The 25,395-nt window shown below is 40.6% G+C and overlaps 1 protein-coding gene and 1 long non-coding RNA gene across 2 annotated transcripts in view; one reads left to right on the forward strand and one right to left on the reverse strand.

Moving 5' to 3' along the window:
- Positions 1-25,395, forward strand: part of LOC138977050 (uncharacterized) — a 64,748-nt gene that overhangs the window by 14,232 nt on the left and 25,121 nt on the right. Inside the window, exons 5-6 of the mRNA XM_070349958.1 lie at positions 3,542-3,791; positions 13,853-13,953. Of these exons, the coding sequence (XP_070206059.1) occupies positions 3,542-3,791; positions 13,853-13,953 (351 nt within the window). The remainder of the gene's footprint in view (positions 1-3,541; positions 3,792-13,852; positions 13,954-25,395) is intronic.
- On the reverse strand, positions 22,554-23,692 carry LOC138977072 (uncharacterized). The gene is made up of 2 exons (XR_011459224.1): positions 23,275-23,692; positions 22,554-22,994 (listed from the first exon to the last, which is right to left on the reverse strand). It is a non-coding gene; the product is annotated as an uncharacterized lncRNA (long non-coding RNA).

Below are 25,395 nucleotides of genomic sequence, written 5' to 3' on the forward strand. Positions count from 1 at the left end.
CGTGCGTAAACGCGATCCCTGTTGTATATCTGTTGTTCCAGTTCTAAATTTTCATAGTCTTTTACATAGATCTGTCAATATTTTTACTTACTTTTGGCAATTCTTGGAGTTTCTTTTGTGGTGATGCTGTCATCTTTTCAGCGATTGAGATGTCGGTACTTTCCCCCTGAAAAAACAACAACCATGGAATAGAAAGGGTATCTATAAATCTACAGCCGAATTTCTAACATTCAGAAATTGTTCTGTTGCAAATTTGTCGGTTCGCTGAGCTAAAATAGTGGCCGATGTGAGCGAGAATTCTGCAGAAAAACGATCTGCTGATCAGCTTGCGTGCACAGCTTCGGATTTACCAGTGTGTCAGATGCTCTCGCGTTTCAAGTGTTAAAAACAAAAATAATGACGTGCCGTCCACAATCAATCTTTATTGTTGATTCACATGACTCATTTCAATCATCAGCAATGATCTTTTTGTATTGCTTTGTTTGCTTTTCACATACCTCAGCCACAAACTCCACCTCCCCTTCGAAATTCTCCTTCTTCTCCATGTGTTGAAAGACTGCACCGGAAGTAAAGTTACTGTCAAAACCTCTCGCAGCCGCAGACGGGAGTTCGAAACAGGGCCAGCGTTGGCGCGCGCGCAGAGTTGGCGATCCTGTCAAGGGATATCTATGGTATATCCTACTTAGTTTGACTTTTGCAAAACTATAAGTAATTACACATTTAATTGAATCAGTCAGACAGACGGAGACATAGAGAGACAGACAGAGGGCAAACAGAAATCTGAGAAAGAAACCCCTTTAAAAATGTTACCATGTTTGAAATGAAACATCGCAAGGTGAAGCCATAATTCATCACCTTTCAGTATGACGTCATGAGCGTGTTCCACACTTGAAATGACGTGTTTTTATCATGTTGTCAGCTGCACGGAGCTTGGAAGTATAGCCTAATTTCCATTCAACGATCCGAGTTTGTTAAGTTTTAGCCTATTTTCAACGTCAAACACCATGAAACTATATATATTTGGAATCAGAAAATGGTAATGAATAGATAGAAGTTGTTTTTAAGTGTTTTTTTTTCATAAATAAAGATAGTGGTTATTTATCGGTTTTCTTCATTTTTAAGCATAATTATCAATACAAAACAACAAAACTATATAGTTTTAGATACAGGACGCAATAGGGAATACACCAATATAAATGTTTTGTTTCAAATATTAGTTTTTAAAAATTTGAAAAAATGACATATTTCGAACAAACATTTCAATAACAAAACTTTAAGTGACCAAACTGAAATGCAATCCCATAATCCGGCCTAGATCTGAGATTGTGTGATAAGAAATTCGATCAAATTGATGAAACACTGTAACTGTGAAAGTGCTGCCTCGACGACCTTTTGGCAAACGGTAAAATATGACGTCATCAAACTGTCCTATCAATAAACGGAAAAACCTTCTATGAGAAAATCCAGTCAAAAATATCCATATCAAATTTCATAAAGATCCACTCCGTAGTTTTTGAGATATGATCTGCAGTGTGAAAAAACGCCCATAACGCCCAAAACGCAAACTCATTTGTCATGATTTGGTCGTGTTCTGCTGATACTATAATGTTTTTCTTTCCTAAAACACACTATAATAGTAGCCTTTCCCAATGTCTATGCTAAAACTGACTTGTCTGTGTTGTCAATGATTTTGCTACAGTGTGAGAACACAATCTCACGCCCATAACGCTGTGACACGAAAACTCATTTGGTCGTGTTCTGCCGATACTGTAATGTTTTTCTTTCTTAAAACACACTATAATAGTAGCCCTTCCCAAATGCAATGCTAAAAATGACTGGTCTGTGTTGTCAATGATTTTCTGCGAGAATGCGATCTATCTGTTTGTCGCAAAGACCGTGTGACACGAAAGTTATGAGCGGAAGACAAATCTGCTGAGTGCAATTACGTTTCAGAAGATAGTTGGTTAAAACAGTTTATCACTCAGACACGCAAAGGAACACTATAACTTTATTATTCAGGCCATATTTGCTTTCCTTTGTCATGTATGAAAGTACTGGCCTTGGTTGGAGAAAGTGACCTGTCGCTGTGCAACAAATTTGTCGCCATTTTCCGCCGTGTTTTGTAAATAAAACGTGTTTACTACCCACACATACAAAACGATGCTGTTGGTTCTTTTTATTTTCTTATTGTTTGATTCATGCTTAGCAGTTTAGTATGCTTTGTTTTCTCCTCAATTCAATGGATGGCTATAAAATAAGCATTTAAATGTGAAGGTGTTAAAATTACCCATGATCTGAGCTGTTCACATGTTCAACATGCGTTTTACGGTTGCTTCGCTTTTCTTCTTGAATAGAGAGCGACAGATTTAGAACCGACTCAAGGCGGATGGGAAATGACGTAAAGATACATTTGACGTAATGCGAGTGACGCAATTTCACTTGATTTTTCGAACTTAGGTAATTTAGATTTCAAGTGAGCGGGTCGGCATTTCACACTCAGGATGGGCGGTACCTTGCTGTTCCGTAAAGCACCCACCGACAAAACTCGCTTATCGGTATTTTTGTAGATAAAGAGAGTATTATCTGACAGCATTTGAAGTGTCATTCTGTAGAATAAATCACGCTGATATTGTTGATTTAAATTTTTAATTTGTTTTGTCCATTTTTAGCTTGATAAACAAAAAGGGTCCCTGCCTGAACGTTATAACATTTAACAGGCCACCTAGAATCCGTCCTGATTGGTCAAAAAGCCATATGGGGCACTGAATTGGTAATAATGATGTATAAAGTATATCATGGCGAAGTGCCCATCTATATTCAGGACCTATTTCACAGAGTCACCAAAAGGTACGGGTCGATCAATTTTCTACCATCAATACCCAGGATTGATTTGTTCAAAACTAGTCAAGCCTTCTCTGGCGCTATGGTGTGGAACTCCATTCCGTCTGTAATAAGATCATTAACCTCACTAAAGAGTTTTAAACAAGCTCTGCATAATCATTTTATGTCTACCTAGATGGCTATACTAGTCTTAACATGACTGTGCAAGTAGCTGTCGACAATTGGCAAAGCTTTATGAATTACACAAATATGTTCTTTATTATATGTATTATGTGAAATTTATGTTGCGATTTTCCATCATCATCAACATCATCATCATCATCATCACTTGATCATGGTCATCATCATCATCATCATCATCATCAACATCAACATCTTCATCATCATCATTTACACCATATAATCATTATTAGCATTAGTGTAAACGTTGGTATCGTGTGAATTTTACCGTCGATCACTTTACATGTGTAACCTCAATTAACATGTTGCATGTTTCGCTTTCGATTTGTATGTTGCTTACTTTGTCATTTTGTTGTTTATGTTTATTTGCTTGTTTGCTTACTTGTCGATTGTTTGCTGGTTCGTTCGTTTACTTTGTTTCTTTGTCATGTTGCTTCACTTGTTTATCATTTATTAGACATTTGTATTATTGCAAACGGAACGAACGACTCGACTCACTGTGATCATCCCGGCTTCCCAGGTAAACGGCAGTGTGGTGGCGGTGGCTGTGAACCGCTCGGATCAGTACATCTACAGTTCTGTAGACAGCCTGACAGGGGTGACGGTGACCGCCAGCAAGCGCGTGCTGGTGTTGAGCGGTCAGTATGAGGGTCTGGATCCGGACACGGCGCTGGTGGAGCACGTGCCGGCTGACGTCACATGGGGCAAGCACTACATCTTCGCTGTGCCTTTCGAAAGCACCAAGGCTGACGTGCTTCTCGCCTGCTACAGTGAGTGCAACCAGCGAACTGAACTGAACTGAACTTTATTTTACAGGAATGAAGATGTAAGGCTGGGCTTTTTTTACATTTAGTCAAGTTTTGACTAAATGTTTTAACATAGAGGGGGAATCGAGACGAGGGTCGTGGTGTGTGTGTGTGTGTGTGTGTGTGTGTGTGTAGAGCGATTCAGAGTAAACTACTGAACCGATCTGTATGAAAATTGACATGAGAGTTCCTGGGTATGAAATCCCCAGACTTTGTTTCATTTTTTGGATAAATGTCTTTGATGTCGTCATATCCGGCTTTTTGTAAAATTGATTGACATTTTTGTAAAGCAATCTTCGACGAAGGCCGGACTTTGGTATTGCATTTCAGCTTGGAGGCCTAAAAATTAATTAATGACTTTGGTCATTAAAAATCGAAAAATGTAATTACATTTTTGTTTATATAAAACGATCCAAAATTACGTGCATGTAATTTTTCATCATGTTCTAATTCCAAAAACATATAAATATGTTATATTCGGATTAAAAACAAGGTCTGAAAATTAAAAATATAAAAATTATGATTAAAAATAAATTTCTGAAATCGATTTAAAAACAATTTCATCTTATTCCTTGTCGATTCTCGATTAAAAAAACATATAGATATGATATGTTTGGATTAAAAACACGCTCAGAAAGTTAAAACGAAGAGAGGTATAGAAAAGCGTGCTATGCAGCACAGCGCAACCACTACCGCGCCAAACAGGCTCGTCAATTTCACTGCCTTTTGCACGAGCGGCGGACTACGGTCATTGTGAAAAAAATGCAGTGCGTTCAGTTTCATTCTGTGAGTTCCACAGCTTGACTAAATGTAGTAATTTCGCCTTACGCGACTTGTTTAATTTGTTTTACAATCTGTCCTTGCGACGAACAAACACACAATACATTCAAAAGCGCGCTATCCATTTATGCTGAAACAGACTGTAGAGGGGTAGACAGTGTGTGTGTACTCTACAGTCTCTGGCGCAACTCCCGGTCAAAATAGGCACAAGTAAAACTGCTTTTTGGCTCACGTAAGTGTAGCCTATGCGATCGTAACTTTGTCTGTCTGTGCGTGCGTGTGTGTGTGCGTTTGTGCGTGTGTATGTCTGTGGTAGAAACTCTAACATTTGAAGACGTCACATTACATTGACGTCACATTATGACGTAAGAGGGTTAGACGTCACGCGAAGGAAGTACTGAAAGTCTCGGTCATTATTATTTTGAGCGGGCCGAAACTAGTGTACATGCAGACAGACAGATCTAGATCTAGTGTCTCGCTTTCTTGCACAGTTTCACCTATTCTCTTTCTGTGTGTGTGTGTGTGTGTGTGTGTGTGTGTATGTGTGACGGAGTGATTGAGTTTGTGTTACTGTTTGTCGATTTCTTACGTGAGCCTTGATGGCTTCGCCTCTTGTTAGAAACATTTTCATTTTCTTTTGACGAGTAGCGTAGATCCTTACTTGAGCGCCAAAGCCGGCTGCTGGTGGCTTGTTATTGTGAGAGAAACTCCCCGCCACAACAGGCGCAGTTAACTTTGTTGCTTCATTGTAACATTGTGTAAATGGGAATGAACAAATCTAGTTGTTGTTATTTACGAGTACTTACCATATTTCTTTGAAGGGGGGGGGGGGGGGGGGGTGGTCCCGTAACGCTGAAGGTATTCGGACGTTGTGCGGCCGACAACGTGTCCTTAAAGTGTAACTAAACAAGCAAAAAGGAAAAACATCGTTCAGCAACCTTTACACTTTGATATGAAGAAGGGCCTCATATACTGTCGAACTGCGAAAAAAAAAAAAAATTCTCTCACTCGGACACTGTTTTTACGGACATGTGAAGTGCGCGCCAGGAACGACAATCTTCTTAGTTTACCTGATTAATGCCCTTAATTTTTCGTTCTGGTACTTTCAGTTCCGGCTGTTGTCATCAATTTACCAAAATAAAAGATCAAACGGAGTTTTCGATTTTTATTTCATGGTTCAGAAAAATATTGCTTATTTTCTGAAGTCAACCGTTTTAGCGAATCTTTCTTTGATTCTTAAAAGTCATTTCAGATTTTTGAAAAATAGTTAACGGTTAGTAATTACCAATATATCGTAAACAAACATATCGATAGGTTTTGGTAAGAAGACACAAGTGCGATGAATGTGGTACCAGTATTTTTGTGGTAAGTAAGGATGCATTTCTTTGCTGTAAGCACATTTACACTGCACATTTAATCTGTTTAGCAACATAAACGAAAGCATGGTACAGTGCCGCTTGTTTGTGGTCTATCTTTTCGCGGCAGATGCGTAACAATTAGGGTCTCAGTTGGAAAAAGCTGCTCGGAACCAGAGCAGATTTGGCTTGGGTTCTTTGAGTGTGAATGATCGACGAGTGGCTTGACATTTTTAACGAATCATTACTGTAGCCTACTTGAAACCATCATCTGTTTCTGAATTTGTCATCAGTTATGATTGAGCAGTCTCATAGGAATCGTCCATAAAATGTTAAACCGAAAAAGGGCAGACGATTCTGAATCACACAGGCTGCTGTACAAAATCAGATCTAAAACGATATTTTGAACTGCGACGTCTGCGTAAATGCCCTGTAACAAAATACCTTGTCCTGGTCATGTGTATACACATCAGCTTCTATTGGGAAGATCAGTATTTTATATTAATCACAAATACAAGATTAGAAATAGTTCTGAAGATCGCCTTTGATTTCAGTTTCAGCGGCAAACTAGCAGATCTGTCCAAACCGGCATCGTTTCATGGTTGAAACTTGAATAATCCCAAATAGATCTGAGTGGGGGTAAGTTTTATAGTATTTCAATTTTTTCTGTGGTGAAGACTACAGTTATATGAATTTTTTGTTGTAATATTAAAATGATTGTTCTTTATTTACACAATTGAATAATTTGTATTTATTTGTTTGCAGATGACGGCATACTGAGTGCTCCAAGAACATACGCCTGCTGGCATTTTGTGTCTTTTCTGAAGACGTCGAGGCAAGCAGAAGTCACGGTCCTGGCCACACACACACAATGACATGAACAAGAAATGATATTTTTTTCATGGGCATATCCAGTATTAAAACTTTATTACCATGCAAACGCAACGATTAGAATTTAGAGAAGGTCATCGGTCACACACACACACACACACACACACACACTGGGCGGATCCGGAGGGTTCCGGGGTTTCCGGACCACTTAGGAGCCGGCCTTTGTATTCTAAGTGACGATTTTGGAAAGAAGTTGGCTAATTAGTTTGCTCAGGTTGCGCCAGATCGATCAATTGTCCTTGTGATTCAAATTTTTCTTCTTAATATATTTACTTTTTTGGAAGGTGTATTAGGGGATGTTTCTTGGCACAGATTGATCCATTTTCCTTGTTTTTCTCAACATTTGTCGGACCCCCCCCCCCCCCCCCCCCCAAGGAGGTTGAACGCTTTGCGTCTTCAACTAAACGCTTCGTGTCGTCAAATTGTCCCTAAAAGAAATTTGGAAACTCCCCCTTAAAAATGATGTGATCCGCCCCTGCACACACACAAACACACACAAATAGAGAAGTAATAAATGGATACAGTTTTTCTTTATTTAAATTACAATCAGATGTGGTCGTAGAACAGGCACTGTAAACAAAACCTAGCATGATATACCACTTGTGTGATGTTTCGGTCAATATCTTTATTTTCCTTTCAGAAATACATTGGCGTTTTGAATGTCAAGGGAAGTGATACAAATGCTGCAGCGGGCTATCAAGAACGCGAAGGCAAACAAGGTAAATACCTACTTCTGACATTAGTTTACTTATTAACTCTTTCTATACTGGCCATTATCTCCCCAGTCTCTCCCCAGAAACTGGCCATTTGCATGGGTTTGCAAAAAAATTCTCAAAAATAAACAAAACAAGATGCAGCCCTCAAACTCATAGGTTTTATTGTGAATATATTGCTAAAACATATGCCAAAGTTTGGTTTCATTGTTGTGAAAAAAAATAAAAATATGATGTCCAGAATTTATGGGTATATTTTACGCAATACGAAAAAGGGGGTATGTATTTTCACTCAGAAGCATTTTTTCTTATGAAGGCTCTGTTTGCAACAAAACTGTTTCTGTTTACTTGTATGAAGATTGTGCTAACACAAAAACATAACAAATACCAAATGATTTTCCATTTGGTGGTCATGTAAGCATTGTGAACATGTCCGAAAAATCTGATCACACACCATGTGGTCGACATGCAGACCTGAACGGCCAGTGTATGGTGGCAGAGTTGGAAAATAGGAAAAGTCTTGATGCCAATCCTTCATCAAAAACCGAAGAAAATCGTCATTGTAATAAGTTTGCTTTATTCTAAATCAAACGACTAGGATAGATGACAGACACAACGACAAACACATTCAATTCTATGTAAAACATACACAATGCGCACGTTAACAAGCTGGCCATAACAATGAGCCCATCGTGCATGAAGTGTGGGTTTGGTCGGATCAGTAGCCGTGCTTTGTCTGCGATGCTAAACATGAAATTTTGTTAAAGCGACGATTTAGCAATGTTGTTGTTGCTGCTGCTGCTGTCTGTTCTTGTCACGACATCTCGCCATATAACAGTTTTTTCCCTCCTGATTCTGAGAAGAAGCTGTTTAATTGTGATATCAGGCCTAGGAACCCGTGATTTTCACTTGGAGCATTCTCAAAGAAACTTAGCGTATGTTAAGAAAAATGAGTGTACTCCACACTTTGTCTTTTGTTGTTCGTTGTCGTTGCATGTCTACCGTTCCACAGCCACCTACTATAAGTGCAAGTGTTAAATGACGTATTTCCACAAAAGACTGCTTGCAGAGAATCATGTGATGCCAATGACAGGTAAGGACATGTGGTAATACATACTACGTTTTGGAACCAGGGAAAATGCAGCACACATTATTTATCAACCAAATTGATTGACTTGTGCACTATGACAAAAGTTTTCTTTGATCCATAAAAGGTCTTTTGACAGAAAAATTGCTCTGAACATCAAGTACCCTGCAAGTTGTCACACATTTACATTATTGAAATAAAAAGAAAACACACCAGTAACCAGGTTAGGTACGTTAATATCTATAATCAATATCTCGGCACGTTACTGCCTTCTTCGGGATGGTAAGCTGAACATTATTGAACAAAATAATCGGTTTAGATTGTATACTTTGATTCCTGAACGAAGAAGCAGAGGTACTGCATACAACTAGGACTGTAATATCAGCTTTTGCCTGAAACACACACACATACACTTATACAATTAATGCAATGTCATTGTATGAAGCCAGAACAATCACTAACTTACATAGTTGGTCACGCAATTACCCATCACTGAACAATAAATCGAAGTCGGGTGGCCGGATTCAATGACTAAAGCAGTAAAGGCTTTGAAAAAACCCTCATCACAAAACATCTCCCCCCCCCCCCCCCCCCCCCAAAAAAAAAAAAAAAAAAAATGGTTGTGTATATAGCGCAGCAAACACCATGCAGGTACAAGCAAATATTTGACAGTCATTATCCTTGTTTTATACAGCACACATGTTCTAGTTTTAATCTCTCTCTCTCTCTCTCTCTCTCTCTCTCTCTCTCTCTCTCTCTCTCTCTCTCTCTCTCTCTCTCTCTCTCTGGAAAGTAATTTATTGACCTGTGGGTTATTTGCGTTTGTATACACATTGGTGATTCGTAAACTATGTTGAAAGAGATTGTCAAACAATATTATATGGGGTGTCTTAAAAAAAATGTATATCAACAAAATCTGTCATTATTATCAGGCACACGGTTTTAACAAAGCTATGTCACGGAATGCAACATAAGTGGCTTAAAAAGTCGTGTTTTTGTGTGTGCAGGATATTCGCTAGGACAGGACCTCAAGCTGAACCAGCACAACAGCGATGCATTCTTCCATGGCTTCCACAAAAGTGTTTCACCTATAGCGGCATTGCATACAGATAGTCCAAGGAGGGTTAGGGTTACCCTAACCCTCCTTTTTAAAAATTCTTTAGACCAATTATCCCTCTGTTCCCATGTTAAACATGGAATAATTCTGGACAAATGCGAGGACGTTAGCTTTTTTTTTATTTTATTTTTTTTATCATTTTACTTATATTAAAACTTGTTTAGATTTCGATTCGTAAACCATTTACAGTAATCCTTTGTTTTTTAACTTTGTTCATCTTACCACAGTCACTTCGTTGTTTAGATTTATCATTAAATTTGTTACAATTATGCAGGAAAAATGTAGAATAAAACCAGGAGAGCTTTCGGTAGAAGATATTTCCTGTGTCAAAAGTTAATGCTTATTCTGATTGATGGGTGCTCCAAACTAAGTTATTTTGACTGCCTTATTCGAATTCATTTCCAAGACAGGGCTGAGAAGTGGAGAAGCTTAGGAGAGTATCGTAAAAATTGTCTGGGTGTTTATGCAAAACTTTCGAATATGTCAGATTTTACTTTAGAGATTTTAAATACTGTTAACTGACAGAAATGCTATAACTTCTACACCAATTGACTGGATAACTTCATATTCAGCATACTTAAACTTGATTTTATGCATGTGCAGTTCACAAAGTGGCAAATTTGTAGGTTAAATTATCTAACTTTTGCATCACCAATGACACCAACGCTTTCGTGTCTGAGGATTGCCCTGAACCTAGCTGTAACTGCATGCTTTCTTCAGGTCATCGATAGCCTGGGGGTTGAAGGGGATGTTTTTACATACTCAGACATTCAAAATAATCAAAAAGGTAAAAGCCTGAAGGGTTTAAATTAGGTAAAAATGGCTACCGCTCAATGTCAAAACTCGTTCTGTTTAGTCGACCCCCGAATTTGGAGAAAAAAAATTAAAATTGCACAAAAGTCAGACCATTCAATTTACAAAATTGCCACTTACTGGAAAGGCAGAACATAAACTGAAGTTAATGAATACCATATATAAAATAATTGGTTCAACAGATGCAGAAGTAATTTGCATGGTTGTGGTGTCCTTTTAGGGGGGGTCAACCCTGTAGAAGAGACGATTTTCTTTAATTATCAATCCGTAATATATTGTTTGTTATGCATACAAGATTAACATTGACAAATACTTCAAGACTCCTCATTGATCTTAAGAAATGTTGTGGTTTTTTTTGTTACTGACTGATTCACTTTCTATTCACTTTACTCTACATAAGTCACGACAAGAAAAGCAAGGGAGGTAATTTCTTCGGAAGAGGTAATTCTCTCCCCTCAGAACGATTGTTGTAGTTTGTTTGATTTTGTTCCCTTCTAATAAGTATTATTTAAAATAGATCTTTACATCTTGATGTGAAAGGCGCAGTACCCCCCTCCCCCCAGGATGTTAAATTCTAGGTTGTGTCCATGTAAAATCCTGATCCTAGTCAAGATCCGAGTTGGTTTTTCATGCAACTGTGCCTCTTTATGCCACTCAATTAGACATAGTCACATACTATGCAATCCATAATTGCACGAAACTAAGTACAGGAAATACGTTGTTGTCGTGTTTTTAATATTACATAATGAAATAAAAAATGTCACAACTGGTTTCGTGTTGGGCTTTCTCTCTCTGTCTGAATCTCATAATTACTTCCTTCTGAGGCCTGAAATGTGTTGCAGGCATTGTTCAGCTTACATTTATTGTTACAATTTTTGTGGATATGTTATTAAGTGTGTCTGTGTTTCTATCATTCGTTATCAGTGTGGTTAAAAAAAAAAAAAGCACACGTCAAAGTAATTTACCCTTCATCATTATCAAAACATGCAGATACAGGTAATAAATATTTGTGATACTTTAAACAAATACAATGTTTGTTTGTTGCGTCTTTTCTTTTTTTCAGAGCAAACAGTGAAACACACATCGTATTTGTTCAAACGTGTAGGCCTATATTCTGCACTTTCTAATACCCTGCATGGATCTCCAAATCAAGAATAATGAAAAGTCGTCTAATAGCCCTGCAGCACTCACACGAACATGATAGAAGCTTGCATGCATGCACCCAGGCTCGCTGTCTTCGGCTAAAAGAGCTTACCGTTGGATCTTCGCTCAGACAAATGTAGCTGTCTTGTCAGTCCACTTGCTCCTGTCGCATAGATCTGCAATGTGCAACATCATCTTTGATTAATAAGTCTGAGGCACAGACAAACACACACGCGCGCACATTTGCGAGAGAATGCACGTCAGTCTATTCAATCAAACAGTATAAAAACATACCACAGACGTGGTGGTGGAAACTGGACATTCGCCGTATAACAAACTCAAGAGATTCATTTGTGTGTGTATGTTTAATCAAAAGTTCATCTTGCGCACATTCAGTCTGTATTGTAACAGGACCCATCCCGTAAAAACTTCGAACAGATCTATTAAATTCTGAAATCCTTGACAAGTTTGTTTTTTTTCCAATCTGTATCTGACCGAAGTAAAAAAATAAAAAAATCAGCCAGTACACGCATCTACCCCCTTACACGACAATACATAATATTACATATGTGACGAAAAAAGGAATCGAGAGGGGGGAACAAGGAATAAATTAGATCCAGAAATAATTCCACTTCATCATTCCAAAATTCAAGTGTGAAGTGATCAGATACTATGGTAAAGATACGTGCTTAGTATCACAACTGAAAACACAAACCCTAGGGTTTTAAATCAAGGAAACAATTAAAGTTAAGGAAAGATCAACAGAAATGTCGAGAACATGTAAAATATTGTACTTACAATCCGTTTCGGCATGCTCTTCGAATAATAATCTCCCAGTCAGCCTCGTGCTTACGACTTCGACAGGATGTTGCCTCTCACGCTGAGCCAGTACATTTGGAGTTAATTCAAAGGCCAGAGATGCAGTACAAGCACATTAGTTAGATCCAATTCATTTACATTGCTACCTTGCCCAATTTATGGCTATTTCTGTTGGTAACATCACACATGTGGCAAGCAGTGCTTGTTGCCGACTCTGCTGGGACAGGCAGCAGACGATTTTATTTAGGAACCAAATTCTGATTGGTTAAAACATAAAACCGGAACTCAAAGTACCACTTGTTCTTTGGAAGTATCAAATCAAGAACAGATAAGCAGGTAAATCTGAAATGGGTTCAACACTTTTAAAAAATCGTAGTAAATCAGAAAACACAGTAAACGTTGGAAAAATCGTCCAGTATTGCTTCTACAGGTCTATACTGGGACAAAACATAAAGCAATTCAGTAAAGCTGACACTTCAAAATGTCTGTTTAGTTACACTTTAACATCATAATTTTACAGTCAGGGTATGACTATTCTGCCTGGGGGAAAAAATCACATCCACCAATGCGATGGGAAGAACATAATTAATGCGTGATTTGGAGCTGTATTTTTTTCTGGCACACTGCCCACAGGAACGTAGGCTTTATCAAATCCAAGGGAGTAATAAGAGACGACATGAGACGCTTCGGAAACACAGGTACTCCCTATCTTTTCCAGAAGTTTTCCAGTAGCAGCTTTGAGTGGAGAGGCACGTGTTGCTGCTGAATGTTTATCTGTAGAGGCAAACGCTGCTGAATGTTATCTGTAGAGGCAGACGCTGCTGAATGTTATCTGTAGAGGTAGACGCTGCTGAATGTTATCTGTAGAGGCAGACGCTGCTGAATGTTATCTGTAGAGGTAGACGCTGCTGAATGTTATCTGTAGAGGCAGACGCTGCTGAATGTTATCTGTAGAGGCAGACGCTGCTGAATGTTATCTGTAGAGGTAGACGCTGCTGAATGTTATCTGTAGAGGTAGACGCTGCTGAATGTTATCTGTAGAGGCAGACGCTGCTGAATGTTATCTGTAGAGGCAGACGCTGCTGAATGTTATCTGTAGAGGCAGACGCTGCTGAATGTTATCTGTAGAGGCAGACGCTGCTGAATGTCTGTAGAGGTAGACGCTGCTGAATGTTATCTGTAGAGGCAGACGCTGCTGAATGTTATCTGTAGAGGCAGACGCTGCTGAATGTTATCTGTAGAGGCAGACGCTGCTGAATGTTATCTGTAGAGGCAAATAGTGAAGACAGCGAGGTGTTGTGTTGCAGGCCCATTGGACACCCTTATCGTCCTGACGATCCAGGACTCGGGCCAGATGCTGTCCCCCACGTCCCGTGATGGCACACCCTTTGACGTGGGCCAACTGGAGGTGAGACTCTATGTTTTCAATCAACACGTCTCTACTTTCCGTGATAGGCATTCCGTTTGGTAAGACCTTCCTTAATTGAACCAAAAGGTCTTTTTACCGAAAATTCAGTGCCAAAGCTTCGTGCATTAAGCTTCGTGAAGCAGTCTCGGGACGTTGACGTCGAATTAATATCAGGCTTTACCTGCTGCGTCCGGCGCTAGTCTTGGGCGACTTCTGTCAGATATGGTTGCATGTTTGCGACACATAAACACAGGGAAATGCAACTGATAAGTAACCAAAGCAAAACCCTACAAAACTATACAGTAACAATTATACAAGAATAAAGTGGAACATTTAATTTTTAGGGATATTTTTAGTACTTAAAGAAAAAAAAACCCAGCTACACAGTACAATGATACGACCACGAAGTAAAATAATGTGAGGCCAGTGACAGTTTAAGGGGAGGTGGGCCAGTGCAAAATGGACAAATTGATCAAAACCCTTTTTTATTTTTTTGTGCAGATAATGGTCTTATAACATACCTAAAATGCAGGTGTGTCTGTGTTTTTGTCTAAAGTGTCATATGTATGTGTCAATAAAGACAATATTTGAATAGTTTATCTTCAACGTCGTTTTTCTCATGTCAGCCATTTTTGCGGCAGTTGCATCTGTGGTGTTGCGATTTCTCTGGCTGTAATTTAGCTAGAGCAATAACTTTTTGTGCAGTTTGTGCAGAATATCACATTCTGGGGGATTACGAAAGGATTTTGTTGCCATTGTATTACAGTCATAACCAGGTTATTTCAAACAAAATTTTTGCAGGGGTTACCCTAAAGTTTGACGGTTGTAACAAAGAAATGTCGACGTCCCTAACTCCAAATATAAATATAATAATCAAAATCTGCTTCGCAATCCCCTAGAGCATACTCAGAAAGATCAAATATAACAATAATTAGAAGTGTGACAATCATATCTGCTGAAATATTATTTTCCCCCTGTACTCCAGTTTTGTCTGTTTTTGACTGTTTTTGTCGCGTAAAACAAAAACCAGCAACCCAAAATACAAAAAGTGACTATCATTTATCATTGATTATTCATTACTTTCATAAAATAACATTCAAACAAAATAAAACATTCAAATTAAAAAAAACCATAGTGCACTGGCCCACCTGTAAACGACGCCCTTCGTGAGCGTCAGTTCGCCATATTAAAAACAAGACTGGTTGCGGCGGATGTTTGCTCAATTTGACAATTACTAACAGTGCTGAAATGGTTTGAGTAGGAGTGTTATGATGACAACAAGACTGTCGTAAGTGTGTCCCATGCGCATGACAGTGCTGTGGCAAATGATAGTGTTCAGACAGGCTTTAGCTATAAGCTTTTATTGAACGTCAGTGTGTCATGGCAGCATGAATGCTGCGATAACGGTGGTGTGTCTTGGTAGTGACAACACTATCATGATAGTTACTATCTTTGACATTATGGTTTCAACGTGCTAACGGGGACGTAAAGACTAGATGACAATAACCACGGTGGAGATACGTTACGCGCAAAATACGTACCCAGACGGTTGTTACGCCCGATTTTGTACAAAGAAGGCGAAAGCGGTGTGAAGGTTTGCTGGCTAAAATTTTATTACAGAAAAAGAATCAGATGCGTGGTAAAAGCAGATTAGTACACTTATGGTTGTGAATGTTTTCTGCACAAAACAGTGTTTTTGACTCACCTGAGTAATGAGAGAGTCTTTGTGTTTCAAGCTAGACCTTTGAAACTTTGCACACTTTTAGGGTCGGATGATCTCACGAATTTGGGGGTCACAGCGGGGTCATGTTCGTTTCATATAAACTTAACGTTGAGGTCATCTCGGATGTTTTTGAAGCAAGAGCTTTGAAATTTTGCACACGTCGAGGGTGTGATAAATCTCCCGACTTGACCTAATGCGTAAGTTTGATTGACCCGCGTCAAGTGTTGAGGTCACAGGGGTCATGTTCTATTCATAATAACTTAGCATTGACGTTACCTCAGACGTTATTGAAGCTACAGCTTTGAGACTTTGCACTCTTCAAGGATTTGATCATCTGCCAACGTGACCCTAGTTTGGTTGACCATCGTCCAATTTTGGGGTCACAGCGGGGTCATGTTCGATTTTTTCAGTTATTTTGGGAGCAAAAGCCTCCAAATTTCACACAATTGTAGGTGTTGGTAAATCAGCAGACATAACACAAATGTGGCTTGTTGAGTCAAAGCATAAAAATGTTTGCTGGAGAATATTTTCACCCCTGAAAATAGCCACTGAGCTATCAAGAAAGGATATACGTCTTGAGCTCTCGAGATAATCAGGCTATGATGTCATTGTTTCATTTGGTCACAGCTTATAATCTGGGGTATTTTAGTATTGGCTAGAGTATTGGTGATGACCACATGTTATGATGTATGTTATGGAGTGGTATAGCCCGGTTTTTAGACAATCATAAATGCCTCTACACAACTCTATAAATTTAGTATTTGTTTACAGACTTGAATGTAATCTGAAAAGTTGTCCGCTACCGTAGCTTACAAGGCACAAGCGCACACGCACTCACACACGCAAAAACCTGGTGTTAAATGGATCTTGACACTGCCAAGACTAATTATTATTAGTTTACAAAGCTTTTTACATCACAAAATCATTTCCGGCTTCGACCAGTACCCTAGGCCGACAACACCGCAAGAAACTCTACAGTCCAAGACGCAGACACCTTTTGGCTCAAACAAAGCAGCTTAACAGGTAAGACGAATAGGTATTCTACTGTACGTTACCCTACTGCCATCTTTCGGCCCTGCCAGCTCTCCATGCCATGGTCATGTACACCAAGCTGCAGTTGACTGGTTCAGTTCAGCCTCCGTCGATGAAACCCTCCAGTTGGAAACACTGTAAAGTTTATAGTCCATAAATCAACTTGTCTTTAGTTTCTTTCACTCGCACAATAAAAATACTCACTCGTCCAACATATTAAGCTGCATGAGCCAATATAATTATTTACACGTTAATTCCTGTTTTCTAAAGCCAAGAAAACGTTACGTAAAACCCTCACATGTTTAAGCAGTGTAGCACAATAGCTTAGGCCTACACAATAACGTTAAACACAGAACCAGTCACTCTTCTCACATGACATGAAAATATAACCGGTTTCAAACATACCTCAAAAGAGTGTAAAGCCAACATTTAGTACAGTCGCCGGCCTGGCATGAATATGAAAATGGAAGATATCACGTAGACTGATAGGGAAAGTTCGTCAGTCTTCATCCTTCTTCAGTCAGATACCTAAAACAGGAGCCCGTCTGCTAACGTGTTACGAAAAACATGAGTCGAGCTTGGCTCCTTGACGGCGACTGATTTTACAAAGTCGTTCTTGCTATGACATTGCCAGTGAGCTGTCGCCTGCATTACTTGCACGTGAAAAACCTTGTCAGTTACACAAAGGTTCAACTGCGGTCAACGCGACGGTATGCAGCCTATAGCCCTTTCCAATGTCTGACCATCGCTATAGTCTATTCTATTTACAACAATACACATTACCCCAGATACGAGTAAACCGCTTCGTAACATCACCCCCTTTCCTCAAAAGAAAATGAATTGTTGATAAAACGATGAAATTTTCTGAATCTCGATCAGAGATTATTCAAAAAGTCAAAAGAATTATATACAGGGCTCATGTTCAGAAGCTGTGTACAAAACAATATCATGAATGAAACAGCAAGCGACAACAATCATCCTCAACCCAGTCTAGACAAGATGTCTGCCTCCAGATTGTCAGTACCACAGATTGGCATGACCGAGAACTGGTATTCCTGCAACGCCAACGCCCACCTCATCAACCTACTGTTTGTGGTCTTGCTGCGTTGCAAATACGTCAACGGTCTGTGGTCAGTCTCTACGACAAAGTACCTGCCTGTCAGATAGCGTGAGAACTTATCTATCGCCCATACCAAAGCTAGACATTCCCGTTCTATCGCTGAGTACCTTGTTTCTCTGTCCAAGAGTTTCCTGCTAGCGTACATCACTGGGTGGATATGACCTTCATCATCTGTTTGCATCAACACCCCAGCAATGCCTGTTCCTGACGCATCTGTTCTGACCGTGAACGGTCTGTCAAAGTCAGGAAGAGCTACCGCAGGCTGTTCTGACAATCTCTGTTTGACGGTCTGAAATGCTGTCTCACACTGGTCAGTCCACTGGACCTTTGCTGGTTTGTTTTTCTTTGTGAGTTCAGTCAAAGGAACCATGAGCTGACTGAAACCTGGAATGTACCTTCTATAGTACCCTGCAAGTCCCACCAACGCCCGCACCTGTCTCTTTGTTCTAGGTGTCTCTAGCTTCAAGATCTTGGTGACCTTCTTGTCCACAGGCCTCATCTTTCCCATCCCTATCATGTGACCTAGGAACTCGATCTCTTGGAAGCCTACTTCCACCTTCGTTGGTCTTGCCGTCAAGCCAAACTCACCTAGTCTCGTCAAAAGCTTGTCTAGCGACTTCAGGTGTTCCTCCCAGCCTACGCTTGCCACCAGAATGTCGTCAAAGAAGCTGACGCTCCCACATTCTGCTAGTTTCAGCTGTCTCATCATACGCGCAAAGGAACTTGGAGCTGTGGCCAATCCAAACGGCATTTTCAAAAATTGGAAAAGGCCTTGGGATGTACGGAAACTAGTCTTGTGCTTGTCCTGGGGGTCTAAAGGAATTTGCCAATACCCCTTCGCAAGATCTATTTTGGTGAAAAAGTTTTTGTCCCTCAAACTCACAAACAAACTTTCCGGGTCTGGTATCGGTTCTGAATCAAAGATAGTGACCTTGTTAAGGCCACGAAAGTCTATGCAAAAGCGAACCGATCCATCAGGCTTCTTCACCAAAACAATCGGCGAACTGTATGGAGACTGTGATGGTTCTATGATCCCCAAATCTAGCATCTTCTTCACCTCATCCTCGATGACTTTCTCTGTATCGAACGGCATGGGATACTGTCTCTGATTGACAACGATGTCACCATTACGAACTGCGTGCTGTATAGTATGAACTGTACCTGGCAAATCAGTCATAATCTTCGCATGCTTGTTGATCACTGACTTCACTTGCTCAAGTCTCTCTGGTTCTAAGTCAGGGTTGTAATGAACATCCTCTACAGTCTCTGTCTGCATAGTGGGTACCACACGAACGTCAATGTTCTGCACATCCTCGTCAGGCTCTAACACTGATCCCATGATCACTGAAACTGCAGTGCTATTCTGCTTATCTCCCTGTGCTCGCCTTTCATACTTCTTGAGCATGTTGATGTGGAACATCTTCTCCTGCCCCCTTGCTAGTTCTATGACGTAATCACAAACCCCCTTCTTCTGCACTACTTTGAAAGGCCCTTTCCATTTCAAAAGAAGCTTAGAATTGTCCGAAGGCAACAAGACGAGAACCTCATCTCCAACAACAAGTGACCTGGGCTTGCTTCTCTTGTCATAGCGACCTTTAGCTTTTCCTGCAGAATCGATTAAATTCTCCTGCGCCAAAGCCATCATCTCACTCAAGGTCTCTTTCAAATCAGTGACAAACTGATGAACAATCTTTGGCTCGCTTGAACCATCCGAACCTGTCCATGTTTCAAATAGAACGCACGACGGACCTCTCGGTGTTCTACCAAACATCAATTCAAACGGTGAGTAACCGGTTGCTGTTTGCGGAATTTCCCGGTATGCGAACAAAGCTGCCGGTAAATACCGATCCCAATCTTTTGGTTTGTCAGTCATCAATCTTTTAAGCATGGTTTTCAGTGTTCCGTTGAAACGTTCGACCAAGCCGTTAGTCTGAGCGTGGTACGGAGTACTGTGAATCTGGTGAACTGATAAAAGTTTCATGACTGCCTGAAACAATTCCGACGTGAACTGTGAACCCTGATCCGACAGTATCTCACCCGGAATACCGAGACGCGAAAAAATACCCATCAGTGCTTCAGCTACCGATTCTGTGTCAATTCGCTTCAGCGGAACAGCCTCAGGATATCGTGACGCGTAATCAACAAGAGTCAAGATATATCTGTAGCCTGTATCAGAAACCGGCTGAATCGGACCAACCAAATCGATGCCTACACGCTGAAAAGGTGTCTCGATCACTGGCAATGGTTGCAATGGAACCCGAGGAATCTTACCCCTAGGGACTGTGCGTTGACACTTGTCACACGTTTGACAGTACTGATGTGTCTCCTTCCAATAACCAGGCCAATAGAAGTACGGGTGAAGCCTCTTGAAAGTACTGTGTGAACCCATGTGACCTCCAAAAATACCATCATGAACCGCTATCAGTACGGACTCCCGAAGCGGTTTCGGTACCACTAACTGAGTAGTACTGGCCTGACTATTGGACCTATAGAGAAGACCATCCTTCATGACAAAAGTCTGACCGTTCACGCTAGTGCCATTGGCAGCACGCTCGAATGACAATGACAAGGTCGCGTCTTCTTTCTGTAATTTTGCAATTTCAGTAGGACCAATGTCCAGGTTCGGCGCTCGCGCGGTCAACAACGGCCTAAACGGTCTTTGATCTTTGATCTTCTGTGCTCTGGTCTGTACCGCAGCCGCGATATCTGCCTGATCCAATTTCGCACCTGGAATTCTACCAAGAATTACGTCTGAAATAGGATTCTCTATGACGCAAGCACTGACTTTCCCCACGAAGTACGGAGTATCCAGATCAACTAGTGCTACTGGCAGTTCCACTATCTCACCGTTGAACTGTCTACAGTGACAAATCTCACCAGTCATCTGACTCTGCAATACTAGACTCTTGCGTACACCGCAGGTAGTGCAACCTGTGTCTAACATCACTTCAACTGGGTTTCCATTGAGTGTACCTTCACACAACAACAAACTGCTTTTGTCGGTTTCTCCTGCTGCTGTTTCTGATGGGTCAAAATCATGTCCACAATTTTTGCTAACAGTATAGTCCTTGCTACACACCTTGCAACACCCCTTGGCAGGAACTGACACTGATGCCGACAATATCTTGGGGCATTTTCTCCTGAAATGACCTGGTTCCTTGCAGTAGAAACAAACCTTACGTTCAAAACCCCCAGTATGAGCTCCCCTAACTGCACCCCGTGACCCAAACTGGTTTTGACCGGTAGTTTGTTTTTGTTGCTCTTGGTTAAACTTGGTGTCAGACGGTTTTCCCTGACCCCCTTTACCACCCGTGTTCTGCCTATTGTCTGTGAAAGCTACATTCGCAAACAATGCATCACTGGTTTTAGCTGACATGGTCTGAGTAGGGTGGGCTAATCTATATCTCTCAGCTACCGTGACAAACTCTTGTACAGAGCGAAGCTCTCTCTCTTTCAAGAAGACAACCAGTGATGGAGAACATGAGGCTACAAACTGCTCTCTCAGAATCAAATCAATCACTTGATCTGCCGAAGACTTGTCAACATCCGCCATCTCTAACCAACGCTGAAACAGTAACTTTGAACGACTAAAGAAAGCATCCATAGTCTCGCCACTCTCTGGTTTGGCCGCTCTGAACTTGTTTCTGTATCCGTCTTCTGTACACAAGTATCTCTTCATCAAATGAATCTTGATCTCTTCATAGCTGACCTCAACATCACGAGCTAACTCATAATACGCAGTCAAAGCTTTCCCCTTAAGGCCTGGCAAAAGAGCCGTAATCCACTGATCTTGTGGCCATCCTGCAGCTGAACAGTAACGCTCAAACCTAAACAGATATGCATCTATAGACTCATTCTTCTCATCGAATGGAAGTGGTTTGGGAGCCTGTAGAACCATCCTAGGCCTATGCGTATTCCTATTCTGAGGCTCGTCTTTCTCTATCAGAATGCCATTTTCATCTAGTTCAAGATCATCATCAGCATCTCCTCTCTCAAGTCTAGCCTGTGCCATCTTTCTATCTAGGTCTGCCTTCTCTTCAGCGATGCGCCGTGTCAACTCAAACATTCTCATGTTTTGCTCCTCCTCTATCTTCATCTTCGCTTCCATTTCTCTCTCCTCTATCTTCATCTTCGCTTTCAGTTCTCTCTCCTCCTTCATTCTATCCACTACATGACGCTTAGTTTCACGATCAGTGAGCCCCAACACTTGCGCTTCATGTAAGAACTGCTGATGTAAAACCTCAAACTCACTAGTGTCTATGGTTGCCATGACTACAGTAGTATCACTATTCACAACAACAAAATCTCTGAAAACCTTTGCAGAACAGCAAAGTTACAACAATGAAGAAATTTGAAGAAAAATGAATTCGAGTAAGACCTTGGCCTTGCAAGAATATACCAGTCAACACATCAAATCAAAAATCAAATCAAATCTGAAAATGTTACTGGACAAACAGGACAAACAAAACAATCATTCACACCCGTGTAAGCGCACGTGCCTTGAGATAGAAAACAATACTGCTAAAGGGTCAAACAAACAAACACTATTGGGCGCCAGATGTTATGGAGTGGTATAGCCCGGTTTTTAGACAATCATAAATGCCTCTACACAACTCTATAAATTTAGTATTTGTTTACAGACTTGAATGTAATCTGAATAGTTGTCCGCTACCGTAGCTTACAAGGCACAAGCGCACACGCACTCACACACGCAAAAACCTGGTGTTAAATGGATCTTGACACTGCCAAGACTAATTATTATTAGTTTACAAAGCTTTTTACATCACAAAATCATTTCCGGCTTCGACCAGTACCCTAGGCCGACAACACCGCAAGAAACTCTACAGTCCAAGACGCAGACACCTTTTGGCTCAAACAAAGCAGCTTAACAGGTAAGACGAATAGGTATTCTACTGTACGTTACCCTACTGCCATCTTTCGGCCCTCAAGATGTTGGTATGGCTGTAAGTCCTTCAGACGACTGACAAGGATGCACCAGTCCTCACGACACCGCGACCATTGCTTGACGTAGTCCTTGATCCTTCCAGTTCGTCTCGGCGGCTAACTGTAGAACCCTGCCAGCTCTCCATGCCATGGTCATGTACATCAAGCCGCAGTTGACTGGTTCAGTTCAGCCTCCGTCGATGAAACCCTCCAGTTGGAACACTGTAAAGTTTATAGTCCATAAATCAACTTGTCTTTAGTTTCTTTCACTCGCACAATAAAAATACTCACTCGTCCAACATATTAAGCTGCATGAGCCAATATAATTATTTACACGTTAATTCCTGTTTTCTAAAGCCAAGAAAACGTTACGTAAAACCCTCACATGTTTAAGCAGTGTAGCACAATAGCTTAGGCCTACACAATAACGTTAAACACAGAACCAGTCACTCTTCTCACATACGACAACATGACATGAAAATATAACCGGTTTCAAACATACCTCAAAAGAGTGTAAAGCCAACATTTAGTACAGTCGCCGGCCTGGCATGAATATGAAAATGGAAGATATCACGTAGACTGATAGGGAAAGTTCGTCAGTCTTCATCCTTCTTCAGTCAGATACCTAAAACAGGAGCCCGTCTGCTAACGTGTTACGAAAAACATGAGTCGAGCTTGGCTCCTTGACGGCGACTGATTTTACAAAGTCGTTCTTGCTATGACATTGCCAGTGAGCTGTCGCCTGCATTACTTGCACGTGAAAAACCTTGTCAGTTACACAAAGGTTCAACTGCGGTCAACGCGACGGTATGCAGCCTATAGCCCTTTCCAATGTCTGACCATCGCTATAGTCTATTCTATTTACAACAATACACATTACCCCAGATACGAGTAAACCGCTTCGTAACAATGTCATAGTGTCTGAAATGACCGGCACGGTTGGCCTTGTGGTAAGGCGTCCGCCCCGTGATCGGGAGGTCGTGGGTTCGAACCCCGGCCGGGTCATACCTAAGACTTTAAAATTGGCAATCTAGTGGCTGCTCCGCCTGGCGTCTGGCATTATGGGGTTAGTGCTAGGACTGGTTGGTCCGGTGTCAGAATAATGTGACTGTGTGAGACATGAAGCCTGTGCTGCGACTTCTGTCTTGTATGTTGGGCACTTTATATGTCAAAGCAGCACTGCCCTGATATGGCCCTTCGAGGTCGGCTGGGCGTTAAGCCAACAAACAAACAAACAAAATAGTGTCTGAAATGAGATCACCTTTTGATTTCATAGTGTCTGAATTGAGGGCAGAAAAGTGTCTGACTACACATATTTTGTCTTGGCCAAATCAATTTCAGTGGTCCAGATTTTATTATTCCAGCGAAGCTGGAGGTATCCCACAAACGCTCCTGGGTAACTCCAGCGTCACTGACGTGGCATTCGCACAAAAACCCCAGACATTATTCGCCATAAAATTAATAGTCATGATGCTTTTATAAACTCAAATTTGTGCCGATTTCCCCAAACATGACAACCTTCCTACCCAAGGTGAAAAATGTTGAGGTAAAAAAAAGCTAAGGGTACTTAACTTGAGTTTGAAAATACGTCACTGACGTGGCAAAAATGCTCACCTACATTTCACTCACAAAGCGAAATTCTAAAATTCTATGAGATTAGCCAACTAAATCATGTGATTTTGTTAGATCATAGTCAAGACATATCATACTTTATGAAATATGAAAGAAATTGCAAATATCAAATGTATCCTTCTGACTAGCGGTTAAATATGTAGCGTCACTGACGTGGCACTTGAGCCCATGAAATAATGTTTCTGAAACTTGGCACACATGTAATGACACCATTTTTTTGCAAAGTGTACAAAGTTGCGTTCATGTCACTTTTGTTTCTAGGACGTTACGAACGTTTGCAAATTTTTAACGGAAAACCGTTACAACGTCCATTCTCGGGTTCTGTTTGCTCCAAGTACTAGCGCGAATCCAGATGAGGGTCTTTGTCATCGTTCTGTGAAATTTGGAGAGGCTGCTATTTGTAGTTTTAGATTTATTGCATATCAACTGCAGCTACCCAGCATAAACACCACAAAAACCCTGGATTTGTTGCTGTTTTTACGTTTAGTCAAGTTATGACTAAATGTTTTAACATCGAGGGGGGAATCGAGACGAGGGTCGTGGTGTATGTGTGTGTGTATGTGTGTGTGTGTGCGTGCGTGTAGAGCGATTCAGACCAAACTACTGGACCGATCTTTATGAAATTTGACATGAAAGTTCCTGGGTATGATATCCCCATACGTTTTTTTCATTTTTTTGATAAATGTCTTTGATGACGTCATATCCGGCTTTTCGTGAAAGTTGAGGCGGCACTGTCACGCCCTCATTTTTCAACCAAATTGGTTGAAATTTTGGTCAAGTATTGTTCGACGAAGCCCGGACTTCGGTATTGCATTTCAGCTTGGTGGCTTAAAAATTAATTAATGACTTTGGTCATTAAAAATCTGAAAATTGTAAAAAAAATATGTTTTTTATAAAACGATCCAAATTTACGTTCATCTTATTCTCCATCATTTGCTGATTCCAAAAACATATAAATATGTTATATTTGGATTAAAAACAAGCTCTGAAA

The sequence above is a fragment of the Littorina saxatilis genome, linkage group LG9 (genome assembly GCF_037325665.1).
Source record: "Littorina saxatilis isolate snail1 linkage group LG9, US_GU_Lsax_2.0, whole genome shotgun sequence".
Classification (NCBI taxonomy): Eukaryota; Metazoa; Mollusca; class Gastropoda; order Littorinimorpha; family Littorinidae; genus Littorina; species Littorina saxatilis.